Raw genomic sequence first — 14,828 nt, 5'->3', positions numbered from 1 at the left:
GTACATAGACCTTATCTTTTTCTTTTAATATTTATTTTTATTTACTTATCTACATGTACGCCTGCATGCCAGAAGACAGCATCAGACTTTATTATATGTGAGCCATCATGTACTTGATGGGAATTGAACTTAGGACTTTAGGAAGAGCAGGCAAGTTCTCTTAACTGCTGAGCCATTTCTCCAGCCTGAGAGACCTTGTTTTTACAAGGGAAAACAAAAAATCCTTCTGGGCCTGTTGGTATACTCCCTTAATCTCAGGGATATACTTGGGATGAAGAGGCAGGGGATCTCTTCGAGTGTGGGCCGGTCTGCAAGAGTGATTCCAGAAGAGCTAGGGCTCGTCAGAGAGACTGCCTTGAACAAACAAAAATAAAAGCAACATGAGTAATTAAACAAATACACACAGTGAGTGAGTGAGTGAGTAAGTGAGTGAGTGAGTGAGTGAGTGAATGAATGAGTGGGTGGGGGTGGGAGAGGGCTGGAGAGATAGTTCAGTGATTAATACCACTGGCTGTTCTTCCAGAGACCCAGGTTTGATTTCTAGCACACAGAGGTGGCTCACAGCCATCTGTAATTTCAGTTCCACACAAAATCAAAATGAAGGACAAGTTTGAAAAAGTTTATTTCTTAATAGTTTGATGGGCAGGGAAAACCTGTTTGAATATTGGGTCCACAGAGGGAAATGGAATCCTAAGCTGTTTAAGGGGTGGGGTGGGGGCTGATGAGATGGCTCAGTGGTTAACAGCACTGGCTGCTTTTCTGAAGGTCCTGAGTTCAATTCCCAGCAACCACATGGCGGCTCACAACCATCTGTAACGAGATCTGATGCCCTCTTCTGGTGTGTCTGAAGACAACTATGCTGTACTTATATATAATAAACAAATACATCTTTTTTAAAAAATTAGCTGTGATTTTTAGGGTCTTTTACTTCTATTGTAAATTCTTTCCAGAGGAAATGAGCTTGGGGCGGTTTGGTTGCACACCCCAACATGAAAACAGTGTGGTCTGTTGTTATCACACTACGTAGAAAGGAGCGTTGATGTACCTTCGTCTGTCTGTCTGTCTGTCTGTCTGTCTGTCTGTCTCTCCGCTCACCAATCTGCTCTCCAGGGGCCTCCTTCCTCCCCAGTCCCCAGGCCTTGCTCGGGAATCCTTATTCTCCGTTCAGTGAGACTCCTCCTCATCCCAGTCTTTTCTTCCCCCCCCTTTCCTTTTTCCTGTTGTTTCCTCTCCTTTGGCCTCCTTTTCTCTACCCACTGCTCCCTTCTTCCAGTCTTCTTTCTTTCCGTCCACTTTTATGTTCCTGAGCACATGGTTTCCTCCCTTTCAGATCCCGCTTACTTAATTTGAGTAATCTCTGCTTCCATTTGACGGGATTTCAGATTTTTCACGACTAAATAGTATTCCATTGTGTGTGTTGGGGGAAGGCGCACAATCGGTGTCCTCCTTCCATGTGAACAGTGTAACAGCCCACTTGTGAAACTCTTCAAGAGGCAGCAGTCTAGGTCTAAGTGCTCATTTGTAAATTCTTTGTGAGAAGGGCAAAGCTGTGCATGTGGCACTACCTGCACAGCAGCGAGGAGCTGTTCTCTGCTCTGCTCTAACTTGCCTTGCATCTTAAAGGCCAGGATACAGCTGAGGTCGCTGGTAACTGTTGCCCGGCCTGGCTGCAGCTAGACTCATGGATTAGACAGACTGGGTGGCCACGCTGAGCAGGCAGCTGACCACCTGAATCTGTCCCTGGAACCCACGTGGTGGATAGGGGGTGGATAAAGTTGTCCTGACCTCTACTAATGTGAACACAGACAGACAGATGTGAAATAATTTTAACTGATTACAAAAACCGTAAGAGGATCCTACAGACCTGTTCAAGGGTCTCACCAGCCCAGGCTGGCTTCAAACAGTCCTGCTCAGTGATTGTCGTCCTTCGGCCACCACACTCAGCTCAACTGTCAGGTTTCTTTCCATTGAAGGCAGAGCCTTTATGCAGTGCCCAAAGAAGTCAGAGGATGGTATCTGAGTCCTTGGAAGTAGAGTTACTGAAGGTTATGAGCCTTGTGGGTGCTGGGGTCGAACTGTGGCCTGGGTAGCAGCCAGTGTGCTTAGCCACTGAGTCATCTCTAGGATTTTTCTTTTTTCTTAAACAAAGTCTCCTGGGCTGGAGAGATGGCTCAGTGGTTAGAGCACTGGCTGCTCTTCCAGGGGTCCTGAGTTCAGTTCCCAGCAACCACATGGTGGCTCACAACCATCTGTAATGGGATCTGATGCCCTCTTCTGGTGTGTCTGGAGACAGCTACCGTGTACTTTTAAAAACAAAACAAAGTCTCCTTTAAATGCTCAGTATAGTCTTGAACTCCTAACTTTCTTCTTTCATCTCCCAAGTGCCACGACTGTAATGCTTTGCCTGAAGTCCTGTCTCTTCTTTTAAGTGTAGTAGCTCCTCCCATTACTGGAGTGGGTTAGTTTTAGTCCTGGTGGTGAGGTCAGGGTCATCCGTAGCTGCATACTGAGCTGCAAGCCAGCCTGAGGTATTTAGTGAGTCTATGTCTCACAAAGCCGGAGGTTGAAAATGTGGCTTATTAGTAGAGTGTATCATGTGTAAAGGCCCTGGGTTTGATCTCCAGTGATACAAAATTAGTTAATGAAGGAAATAATAAATCCAAGCTCGGGCCTGAGTTCAATTCCCAACAATCACATGAAGGCTTACAGCCATCTGTAAGGTGTGATCTGATGCCGTCTTACAGCATGCAGCCATACACGCAGATAGAGCACTAATATACACTAAATAAATAAATCTCTACAAATAAAATCTAAGCTTCTGGGTGGACATCATTGTTGGGATCCATGAGTATGACGGCCTGATGCTGATGTGTCCTGTGTCTGCTGTCAGGAAGTTTTGGATCTGTGAGCCTGGAATTCCTTCTCTGGGAAAGTGTGTGAGACCCAAGCTTACAGAACGGATTTAGCTAATTCCAATTCTTGAGCCGTTTGGCTCAAGTAGAAGTCTTTTTTTTTTTTTTTCTTGACATGTTACCGTGTAAATGGCTAATCACACCCACTGGGTGTTGCTTGTTTGCTAATTGAACTTTCCCAGGGTAAGTTTGCCTCCAGTGCTGGTGTGTGGTGTGTGTGTGTGTGTGTGTGTGTGTCGTATTTGCCTTGCTGTGCCATTGCTGCATCTGAAAGCCAGAAAGACTTCATTAGCTCAGCTTCCAGTGTCTCTGAAGGTTCTTCCCGTGTCCTTTGAGCGTATTCTCAGCTTGGTAGTCAGCTGCTTCCTCTACTGACCTACAGAAAAATTGGGGTTTCTTGGTAGGGCTCTAACTGGTGGGCTGTTCTGTTGTTTCCACAGTGAACACAGAAAGTGAGACGGCAGTGGTCAACGTCACCTACTCTAACCGGGAGCAGACCAGGCAGTGAGTACCTCGGAAGTGGGCCTGGGGTACCTCTGAGAGGTGTACGGGAGTGGGTTCTCTTTGGACCCTCCTATTAGGGGAGCGACCTGTGGGTGGGTCCAGGCAAGCTGGAATTCTCAGCTGGCTTCTGATACTGGTTCAGCTAACCCTAGGATCCCACAAAAAGTTCTTTTAGCATCATGCTTCAGAAATCAGAAATTTCTCAGTAAAAATGAACTGCAGGGAGGGGATGACTGGGAGAAGAGGTTGCCTCTGGGTCCCTGGGAACCAGAGTTATACTGTGTTGATGGTGCCATCTTTTGGTTTTGAGGGAGAACTGCCTCGTTCAAAACAGGTAGATCAAAAGTACGCACATTTTCTTGATCATAGTGGCCTCTAACTCATTTAGTAGCCAAGGGTGACCCTGATTTCTAGCCCCTATTTACCATAAACAGTCTCACTCCTTGAAGTGGTCAGAACACATGTTGTACATTGATTGTTTTTAGCTCTATCTGGCCTTCACAGGGTATTGTCACATGTTTTTTAAGATTTACACACACACACGGACACAGACACACACACACACACACACACACACACACACACACACACACACAATCGCTGTCTTCAGACAGACCAGAAAAGGGCATTGGATCTCATTAGAGACGGTCGTGAGTCACCATGTAGTTGCTGGGAATTGAACTCAGGACCTCTGGAAGAGCAGTCAGTGCTCTCCAGCTGCCCCTCCTTTTTAAAGAATTACTTATTTTATGTATATGAGTACACTCTAGCTGTCCTCAGACACACCAGAAGAGGGCATCAGGTCCCATTACAGATGGTTGTGAGCCACCATATGGTTGCTGGGAATTGAACTCAGGACTTTTAGAATATTGTCACATTTTCCCCCTTGCTTCAACATCTTCCAGTGGTCTTCAGTGGAAGATTCTTATGAAATAAATCCCAAGGAAGCAAGTGGCATTCCTGGGTCAGTTACTTTTCCCTAGTGATGGATGTGTGGCAGACAGATGTTAGCTCTACAGTGTCCCCAGTGTATTCCCACCTGTAACTCAGTGGGTGCTTTGGGTAAGGAAGGTACTTGGTGTGGTTGGCATGGGTTGGAGTGACCATTGGACTACCTGTTCCTAGAGCCATCATGAAACTCAATGGCCATCAGCTGGAGAACCACGCCCTTAAGGTTTCCTACATTCCTGATGAGCAGATAGCACAAGGTCCTGAGAATGGGCGCCGTGGAGGCTTTGGGTCTCGGGGTCAGCCCCGGCAAGGGTCACCTGTGGCAGCAGGGGCTCCAGCCAAGCAGCAGCAAGTGGACATCCCCCTCCGGCTCCTGGTGCCCACACAGTATGTCGGCGCCATCATTGGCAAGGAGGGTGCCACCATCCGAAACATCACAAAACAGACTCAGTCCAAGTGAGTGCGGGGAAGTGGGGGCTGGGTGCAGGGAAGAGGTGGGGCCTGAGGCGGCTCCTGGAAGCACACGGTTTGGGCATCAGCACTTTTGTCCTTGGCTTTGTTGCTTGGGACATGGATAGTCACTGTTGCCGGTGTTCCCTCTGAGTTGGGCAAACCAGAAGGTAGATGGATGTCTAGGTTCACTGTCTGCAGAAGGAAGAGTTCATATCAAGTTGCTCCAGGATATTCAGTCCTGTGAGTTGGGAGTTAGCCACTCGACAGGTCCTCTATGATAAGTAGCCACTTAGTGGCAGTCACAGGCTGGACAGCCTGGCTAAATAAAAGTCAGGGCTCTTTGGCACAAGTGGTAATTATGTCCCAGCTGCTATTGCAGAGCAGCCACCTGCTTTCCTGTTGTTTCAAGTAGACCGTGATTATGGGAAGGACAGCTTGGCTCCTCTGTTTAACACACATCGGGAATCACTATTGTTTACTTGTATTGGGACAGGGTGTCTCCCATAGTCATTGTGTGAAAAAGGACACTAGAAAGAGAAAAATAACTTCACAGTCACACACAGCTTGAGAGTGTCCCCATCCAGTAGCTGTGAGGTGGCCTTCACTGTCCTCTCAGAGATGGGCAGAGCAACACCTGGCTGTGGTTTCCAGGCCCCACTCCGAGAGCAGACAGTAGACTTTTCATTAAAAAGAGGTGGGAGACGTCCCATGTTACTGAAGACAACTAACCAGCTTTCTCCTTGTGGTCCTCAGGATAGATGTGCACAGGAAGGAGAATGCGGGAGCTGCGGAGAAGGCCATCAGTGTGCATTCAACGCCCGAGGGCTGCTCCTCTGCGTGTAAGATGATCTTGGAGATTATGCACAAGGAGGCAAAGGACACCAAAACGTAAGCACTTGGGACTGCTGACACACACTTTTTATTATTTTCTTTTCTTTTCTGGCTGCACTAGGAGTGAAGCTAGGCTTTCCCCCTGCCAGCCAGAAGCTTTGCTGCTGAGCCATCCCCCCAGCCTCCACTCACGCTCAATATACTCACACTGTTTATATTTGTGTCCATGTGTATGTATATGGATGTGTGTACTTTAGGATCTTCATGACTAGAGTATGCAGGTAAATAATGTGTCAGTACAGAGGGTCAGGCTGAAATCCCTCTCTATGCGTTTTATAAATTTTTGTCAACACACCTATGAGTAAATTAAAAAGCTCGTATAGAAAGAAGCGACAGAGGGCCAGAAACAAGACAGTGTGGTGGATGCCGGCATGCACCAGGACCTGAGTGTGCGCCTCACTAATGCAGAATCTAAAGGATTCGCTTACACTAATTTGGTTCTGGGTCCTGTGGTAGGGTGGGGTATTTGAGGCAGGATCACTGTACTGTAGTTAACCCTGAGCTGCTGAAATCCTTTGCTTCCTGCTATACCACAACTGCTTCGGTTTCTATTACGTGTTCTTGAGAATGGCGCGGGTGGAGAGGTGGCTCTGCAGTCAGGAGCAGAAACTGTCCTATTAGGACCAAAATTCAGATCTCACCCACCTCTATACTGCGTGGCTCACAAACCTTTGAGCTCCAGGTGATCCAGACCTCACCTGCTGACCGACTTCCACAGGTGTCTTCACACCAGCCGACACCCACACACAGTGTTTTAAAGACAGTGGGTCTTCCACAGGCTAGGTGTTGGTGGTCTTCTTGGGTCAGCTGATAATATATGCATCATCACACACAAAAAAGTAGTTTTCCCTTTTCACTTGTTTGTTTTTTGTTTAGTTTTTTGTTTGTTTGTTTGTTTGTTTTTTGAGACAGGGTTTCTCTGTGCAGGCTGGCCTAAAACTCAGAGATCTGTTTGCCTCTGCCTCCCATGCGCCACCACTGTCTGGCTAAGTGTTTGTTGTTGTTGTTTTACATTAGGGTTCAACTAGTATAAAAGTGCTGTGTTCGTTTGAGGATTGCCTAGGTTAGCCTAGAATTCCTGAAGGCAAATGCCAACACATTGTGTACCCTTTCTCCTCCCTTAGGGGTACAGCCTGGGCCTCATGCATGCTGGACAAAGAATAGTATTACTGAGCTATCCCCAAGCCCAACTGCACATATTTTTTAGTGTGCAGCTTTATGAGTTTCTGTTTGTATGTGTTGAGCATGACCACAGTTGAAAGAAAGCTGTGGCCCCCAACTTTCAGCCTGCATTCTCACCCACCATTTCTCTGTAGAACACTGCTCTCTAATGGGTTTGTTTGTTCTGGGTTCCTCACATAGTTGGGTCTTTGTCGACATCATTGACCAGGCTGTCCCCCACTTCCTTCCAGGGCAGACGAAGTTCCCCTGAAGATCCTGGCTCATAATAACTTCGTGGGGCGACTCATTGGCAAGGAAGGGCGGAACTTGAAGAAGGTGGAGCAGGACACAGAGACGAAGATCACCATCTCATCGTAAGTCTCTCGGTGGTTCCATCCACGGTGGCGGTGAGCTTGGGCTGGGGTACAAGGGACCTGCCACCGAGACTTAGCCCACCTCCCTCTTGGGACGAATCGAATTGGAGAAGTAGTGAGATACTTTTGCTCAATAGGGGTTGGAGCACCCTAATGCCTCCCCTTGGCATAACATTCTAGATCCGAGCATTCCCACAAATGCCTGCAGTGAGGGCCTGGCCGCTGTGGGTGGTGCACAAACCTTGGTCCTTTTCATCCAGGGCATTCTGGGCTGTCTGAAGAGTAGCGGCAGGTGTGGATTAGCCGCCTGTAAGCAGCCAGCCTCTCCATTTCCTTAGAGCAGTTTGCAGAGTAACTCAGAGTAACCACAACCTTTCACGATCGCCTCAAGTTCCCACAGATGGAATTGTTGGGGTCATGCTGCTCTCGTTGCTCTGGTTACCTGAAGGCTGGAGGTGGGGTTTACTGGCCAGAAGTTAGGCATCCTTCAGAAATGCTGGACTTAAAACTCAGTTGTTCTTCTGGCTCTGTTCTGGCTGGGGTCTGGTTCTTAACACTGTCCTGTTCTCTTGCCAGGCTCCAGGACCTCACACTCTATAACCCTGAAAGGACCATCACTGTGAAGGGGGCCATTGAGAACTGCTGCAGGGCTGAGCAGGAGATCATGAAGAAAGTTCGAGAGGCTTACGAGAATGATGTGGCTGCCATGAGCGTGAGTTGCTGGGAGTTGAGTCTAGGCCTTGGGGATAGGCAAAAGTGATAGCTACATACATCCCAAGCTCCTCTTGCACCCTTCTCTGAACTTAGCAAGGGCAGTAGCAGGCAGGGTGACCAGCACAGCCTTGGAGAATCACTTTTTTTCTTTTTTAAAGGAATTTACTTGTTCTATGTGTGTGCGTGTGTGTGCGTGTGTGTCCCAGGTTCCCAGAAGAGGACATTGGATTCTCTTGAACTAAAATTATGGATGGCTGTGGGCCACCACGTGAGTGCTTGGGATCGAACCTGTGGAGTCCTTTGTAAGGGTAGCCAGTGCCTTAACTGAGCTACCTCATCTAAATTTGTTTTTGTGGTGGTAGCAGTAGTGTTGCTGGGGATCAAATCTGGAATCTTGTACATTGTAGGTAAATAACCTGTTGTCGGAATGGGGAACTGAATTTACCCACAAGGGCTCATTCATGTGTCTGCTGCGTTGGGGTTGGAGGCAGAATCTTGGGTTTCACGGATTCTGTACTTTAGCCAATCTGTGATCTATATGATTTGATTTAGTACAACTGTATACTTGTATACTGTAGTCGACAGAAAAGCCACAACTTTAGCTGTTTTTTTCCCCCCCGAGACAGTCCTGTACTGTGTAGGCAAGAACAGAATTCAGTGCTACCTTAGCCTCCCGAGTGTGCTGGGCTTATAGGCGTGTACCCCCATGCTTTGCATTTGGGATTTTTCTTCCCTTTTTTTAATGTGCATGTGTGAGTAGTTAGGTGTGTGTAGGTAGTTAGGCATGCATGTGTGGGTGGTTGGGCGCACACTTGAGGAGGACATTAGGTGTCATCCTCTTATTCAGACATGGCCTTTACCAAACCTGTAGTTTTGTGGGTGACAGCTTGACCCAGTAATCCTGTCTCTGCTCCCCAAGCTCCACTGGGCCTAGGGTCACGTGTGTGTCTTTCTCCATTGCTGCTGTTCATCCTTGGGTGCTGGTGTTCCTGCTGAGCTCTCCCCCCCCACCCCTACCATCTCAAGCTGCTTGTCATCGTCATTGAGACAGGGTCTCCGTGTCACCCAGGCTGACTTAGAACTTGATAAGTAGACCAAGTTAGCCTCCAACTCCGATTCGTCTGCCTCTGCCTCCCAATGCTGGACTTTTCTCATCGTTTCCAGCCCCATCTTGAGCTTTTAGAGGAAACTGGAGATAGCAGAAAGGTTCAGAACTACTTGGGCTCTAGGGATGAAAGGAAACATTGTCTCAGCTTCTCATAGAAGGGCATCACACCCTCAGGTTATGAGCCTGGTGTGCCTCCATCAGCTTGGTAGACACAACTAGGGAGCCTGCTGTTGTTCTCTTGCTTGGACATACCAGTTCAGTCCAGTGAGGACATTTCTATGTCCCAAGGGTCCACAGTGCCAGGCAGGTTTTTGTAGAAAAGCAAGTAAGTCCTGTGGGGCTCTGACTGCTCTGGGGGCGCTGCCCCTGTTGTTTAGCTAGAGTCACGTGCCAGGGTTCTGTCAGTGGGCTGACCTGCACCTCTCCTCTCCCGCAGCTGCAGTCTCACCTCATCCCTGGTCTCAACCTGGCTGCTGTAGGTCTCTTCCCAGCGTCGTCTAGTGCCGTCCCGCCTCCACCCAGCAGCGTCACTGGGGCTGCTCCATACAGCTCCTTCATGGTAGGTGGAAGGAATATGAGGGCCTGGGACATTGGCAAGAGGGAGGGAAGAGAGGCCTCTGCAGCCAGAATGCCACCTACAAAAGAGGAGCCCAGCTGAGGCATCAGCCCTAGTGGTGGTGGCAGCTTCCCACTTGGCTTTACCTTCCTTTAGTTGGAAGAGATTTAAAAAGAGTTCGTGGCATCCTCTATGGCCCAAGGTACAGCTTGGTACCTGCATCTGTTACTTTTGGAAGCTGTAAGGCAGCTGAGTGGAGGGGCTCCTGGGTCCTGCCTCGTCCCCTGGTCCTTTGGTAAGGAGTCCTATGTCCTGGCAGCAGGCTCCGGAGCAGGAGATGGTACAGGTGTTCATCCCTGCCCAGGCTGTGGGCGCCATCATCGGCAAGAAGGGCCAGCACATCAAACAGCTCTCTCGGTTCGCCAGTGCCTCCATTAAGGTGATTTGCTCTTGAGTTCTTCCAGGTTTAGTATCAACTCCAGCCCCCTTCACCTTTCACCTTGGGAATGATAAGCCCAGTCTCCTGTGGGTGTCTTCGGTGCTTCTAGGTTTCCAGGCTAGATAGACAGTTGACAGGGTTAATGTGCACAGCAGGCTGAGTGAGATTCTGCACCAATGCAGAATAGACCCCTACCTCCTGCTGGCAAGTCTCAGTGTCCTGCCTTGTGTGGACGGACACCAGGAATCTCGTGGTGCCTCACAGTGAGCGAGCGCTATCTGTGCTGGTTGTCTTTTAACCACCCTGGATCCAGGATCCCGGAGAGCTAGGAGACTCTGCTCAGGAAGCAGTACTGCTAATCTCACAGGGTCCCGGCAGTGGTATTTAAAGCCTTGTGATTCCCTCACGTGCTCTCCCCAGTCACCTCATAGTTCCCTGCCTCTTGGCAGCCCTCTTCTAAATCCCTCAGGTGGAGTTGGTGTTGGGGTGCAGTTCTACTTGTGTGGGTCACCAAGGCAGGTCCTCCTAGCCTGCTGCCTATTCTTGTGTGCAGACAGGAACTTGGGCTGGAGACTCTTTGTTCTTTTCTTCTCAGGATGGGCACTGGGAGGGAACTAGAGGGGCTGGAGAGTCCGTCTTCCCCTGGAAGCCGCACCCTCTGACCAGCTCTGTTTTGTAGATTGCTCCACCAGAAACACCTGACTCCAAAGTTCGAATGGTTGTCATCACTGGACCCCCAGAGGCTCAGTTCAAGGTCTGATCTATATTGTTCTTTCTCCATGGGTACAGGGGAGCTGAGGTTGGGAACTTAACACATGCAGAAAAGCCAGGTGGTAGCTTCTGTTCCCTGTCGGATTTCCTGTTCCATCTTCCAGTCTTTGCTACAGGACACGGCTGTGAAGCTGCTTTCCAGTTGCTATCAAGCTTCATTTCTGTTCATTTCCTCCTCACTTCCTCACTTCCTCGTGGTGAAGAGTCCGAGGCATTTGCATTTGATGCCAACACCTCTTTCTGTCTGTGCTGCTTCACCTGATCTGAGGCTAGAGGCCGGGGCTCCGGGGCAAGGCCAGCTCATGCCATTCGTGGTTGTGATGCATAGTTATTACCACATCCATATGAGCCATCCTAGAAGGGATGCGTGTGGTGTGTCCTTTGAAGTAGTTGGGAAGAAACTAAGGCATGGTCTCAGTACATTAGCTGGCCCAGAACTGGCTGTGTGCAGGCCAAGTTGGCTATGAATTTGTGGTTCTCCTGCCTCTTAGTGCTGTGGTATTTATTACTTTACTCATGGGTCATAATCTGAGGGTCTCTCTCCAGCATTACAGATATCAGGGACTAAAGGTTACCCACTGAAGCTTTAGCTGCTTGGTTTTCTTAGGTAGACCTCTGGCTAAGCTAGATAGAAAAGGCTGGACCAGAGCCTGGGGCCATGCTCCTGCCTAGATACATAACCGATTTTAACTGTGACCTCTTCTCTCTAGGCTCAGGGAAGAATCTATGGCAAACTAAAAGAAGAGAATTTCTTTGGTCCCAAGGAGGAAGTAAAGCTGGAGACCCACATACGGGTTCCAGCTTCAGCAGCTGGCCGGGTCATTGGCAAAGGTGGCAAAACGGTGAGTTCCGAGGCTTGAGAGCCCCAGCCCCGGGTCTGTAAACTAACACCTTTGTCTGACGTTTTCTCCCCTGCTGTCATTTGTCCACTGATTTATCTACTGCCCAAGCCCAGTCCCACCATGGTTTTTATTTTTTTGTTGTGGTGCTGTGTATTGAACCCAGGACCGTATATGTGCTGAGCAAACACTCTACAACTGAGTTGCCCTCATCCCCATGCGCATCTCGTTTGTTGGCATGCTGAGCTCTTGCATCCCACCCTAGGTGAATGAGCTGCAGAACTTGACTGCAGCCGAAGTGGTAGTGCCAAGAGACCAGACCCCAGATGAGAACGACCAAGTCATTGTTAAGATCATCGGACATTTCTATGCCAGCCAGGTACGTACCACCCCCCACGCACACACACACAATGTCCAGAGGTCTCAGGAGCCAGCAGCAGAGAAATGAGGGCTCTTACCGTTGGTCGGTGTGACTCGACAGGTCCTAATACACCCTCCCCATAATTTGCCTGCTCTGGGCTGGGTTGGTCTTGTGTAGGCTGCAAGAGTGAATGTGAGGATGTGTTGTTTCCTTTTAGACTTTGCAGTGGTTCTGTGGGTAAAGTGTTTACCACTCTGGGGTATGATGATACAGGCCTATAATCCCATATCTCAGACAACAGAGGCAGGTGGATCTCTTCAGTTCAAGGCTAGCTTGGTCTGCAGAGAGAGTTCCAGGACAGCCAAGACACCACAGAGAAACTATCTAAAGGGAAAAAAAATGATTACCACTAAACGCAAACTCAGGTTCAGTCTCCAGTGCCGACAGGGTAGAGGAGAGCCAAGTTCTACAAATCACAGTTCATAGAGGTGTATGATATTAGTGATTGCATCTGTTATAGCTTCTTAGACTCTGGTTGTCCTGGACCCCTTCTGAACTGGATAGGAACTTAGCATTCAGCTCTGGTCCTGGAAGGGCGCCCTGTTCATCCTCTCCCCTACCAGTAACTCAGGAATCCTTCAGCTTCAGCCTCCTGAATGCTGGGGTCACATTGTGTCACTGAACCATTTTGTATCATTTGTAACTCTTCATCCCCTTTCCAGCTAGTTAGTCACTGGCTATGAAGCCAGGAAAGCAAGCTAGTCTCATGTTCAAACTTTGTTGACCCTCAGCAAGGGGCAGAAAAGAAGGCTAACAAAGGGACTCATCTAAGCCTCCAAACGTCACCATGATGTTATATCTTTAGTTTACCCCTGTGCTGTGGCCCCTAGGGGCTGCTTGAGCAATTCAGGCTAGAATTCACATGCCTTCAATCAGCCTCACATCCCTCTCTGCTCTGTTGCCTGGTATTGGAGCTTCCCCTAAGGGTCTTTGAGAAAGTGAGAGCTACAGGAATGATAGCTACGATTTATGGTTGTAATAGACTTAGGATTGTCTCCTGGGCTTTGAGCCTATTAACTCAGTTACACCCCAAAGAGCTACATTATTCAAATGAGGGAAATGAGGCTTGTAAGGATGAATGGCCATATCCCAGCTCACGTGGTACTAGGTGTATGGCAGACATTATTTTGGTTATTCAGAAAAAGGAGTCAGTGGAAAACTTGTGTTAAAAAAAAAAAATTACAGCCACTGAGATCTTTTTCCTCCTTCTCCGTGTGTGTGTGTGTGTGTGTGTGTGTGTGTGTGTGAGAGAGAGAGAGAGAGAGAGAGAGAGAGAGAGGGAGAGAGAGAGGGAGAGAGAGAGAGAGAGACAAGACAGATTCACAGTGTAGCCTGAGCTGGCCTCAACTCTTGGGCAATCCTGCCTCTATCTCCCATGTTGTGATCATGTGTGACATCACCATACTTGGTCCAACTCATAAACACTGCTTATGGACCAGTTTTCTCTTCAGTGAAGCGCTCAGTCTATGGGAGGAGACATCTGGAAAATCTTACATGCAGAGCCCACTTTGCAGTTAGTTGGTTTTCCATCTAACACTTCCTTCTTACTCCTGGGGCAACGTGAAAAGATCTCACTAAGTAGCCCTGATGTGGAACTGGCCACATAGGCTAAGCTGGTCTCTAACTCAGATCCATCTGCCTCTGCTTTTCAAACAGAGATGAACCACTACACCTGGCGGGAAGAAAATTTTAGATTTTTTTTTTAATGTGAATGTGTGTTTTACCAGCGTGTATGTCTGTGTACGTGTACCCTCAGAAGCTGGAAAATGGCACTGGGTTTTTCTGGAAAGGAGTTAATTGTTGTTAGCTCCGATGTAGGAACTAGGATAAGAACCAGGGTCCTCTGGACGAGCAGACAGTGTTACTACTGAGTAATGAAAGAACTTTTTAAGACGCTTCCCTTCATAAAAGAAAGTGGAAGTTATTCTTAGGTGTCTCATCACTGCCGGCTGCCCTGGTCTGGGCATTCCGCTCTCTCGCCTGCAGTTTCTCTCCTTAGTAGTCTGAAGTAGTGCCTTCTAATGTATGAATGGAGTGTCTTGAAATGTCCTTATGTCTAGGAACTACAGTTCCATTTTAGCTTCAGTAGCATGTCAGAGTTGTCAACTCTCCTTAGAATGGACAGACGGACAGACAGACAGATGCATACACACTTTGGTCTCCCTCTATTTAATAGTCTGTTGAGTTGCAAATGTCTTTCTTTGCTGACATGCTAAGCTCCTCCCTTTTGGAGATCTTTACCTGCCTGTTCTGAATGCAGATGGCTCAGCGGAAGATCCGGGACATCCTGGCTCAAGTTAAGCAACAGCATCAGAAGGGACAGAGCAACCAGGCCCAGGCACGAAGGAAGTGACCCCGCCCTTTCCTGTCCCGTTGGCTCCAGCTCAGCAGATGGATCACAGAACTGGAGGCGGGTGGAGGGCCGGTGTGCTCTTCCCAGCAGGCCTGAGAATGAGTGGGAATCAGGGCATTTGGGTCTGGCTGGAGATCAGGTTTGCACACTGTCTTGAGAAAAATGTTCCAGTGAGGAATCCTGATCTCTCGCCCCCAATTCAGCCAGCTGGCCACACCCCACTCACCCCTTGGAATATCACCACTGCAGTTGTAGCTTGGGTTGCTTTTAAACGTGGATTGTCTTGAGGAAGTTCTCCAGCCTCCATCAGAAGGATGGGTCAGATCCCAGTGGGGAAGAGAAATAAAATTTCCTTCAGGTTTTATAAAACCTCAAAGGACA

The 14,828-nt window shown here is 48.5% G+C and overlaps 1 protein-coding gene across 4 annotated transcripts in view; it reads left to right on the top strand.

Annotated features, from left to right (window-relative positions):
- IGF2BP1 (insulin like growth factor 2 mRNA binding protein 1) overlaps window positions 1–14,447 on the top strand; it is a gene marked incomplete at both ends in the record, with an annotated part of 39,492 nt that extends 25,045 nt beyond the window's left edge. The window contains 11 exons of one of the 4 annotated variants that reach the window (XM_080924458.1): window positions 3,353–3,416; window positions 4,542–4,823; window positions 5,574–5,708; window positions 7,124–7,246; window positions 7,823–7,958; window positions 9,505–9,627; window positions 9,947–10,063; window positions 10,743–10,817; window positions 11,545–11,676; window positions 11,939–12,052; window positions 14,355–14,447. In XM_080924458.1, the coding sequence (XP_080780584.1) occupies window positions 3,353–3,416; window positions 4,542–4,823; window positions 5,574–5,708; window positions 7,124–7,246; window positions 7,823–7,958; window positions 9,505–9,627; window positions 9,947–10,063; window positions 10,743–10,817; window positions 11,545–11,676; window positions 11,939–12,052; window positions 14,355–14,447 (1,394 nt within the window). Of the gene's footprint in view, window positions 1–3,352; window positions 3,417–4,541; window positions 4,824–5,573; window positions 5,709–7,123; window positions 7,247–7,822; window positions 7,959–9,504; window positions 9,628–9,943; window positions 10,064–10,742; window positions 10,818–11,544; window positions 11,677–11,938; window positions 12,053–14,354 lie in introns of all 4 variants that reach the window. The other 3 variants (XM_080924457.1, XM_080924459.1, XM_080924460.1) reach the window with 3 other exon arrangements.
- Window positions 14,448–14,828: the final 381 nt, after the last annotated feature.

The sequence above is a fragment of the Micromys minutus genome (genome assembly GCF_963924665.1).
Source record: "Micromys minutus genome assembly, chromosome: 10".
NCBI lineage: Eukaryota > Metazoa > Chordata > Mammalia > Rodentia > Muridae > Micromys > Micromys minutus.
The sequence above is the reverse complement of the archived record's forward strand: the minus strand, read 5'-3'. Positions and strand labels throughout refer to the sequence as shown.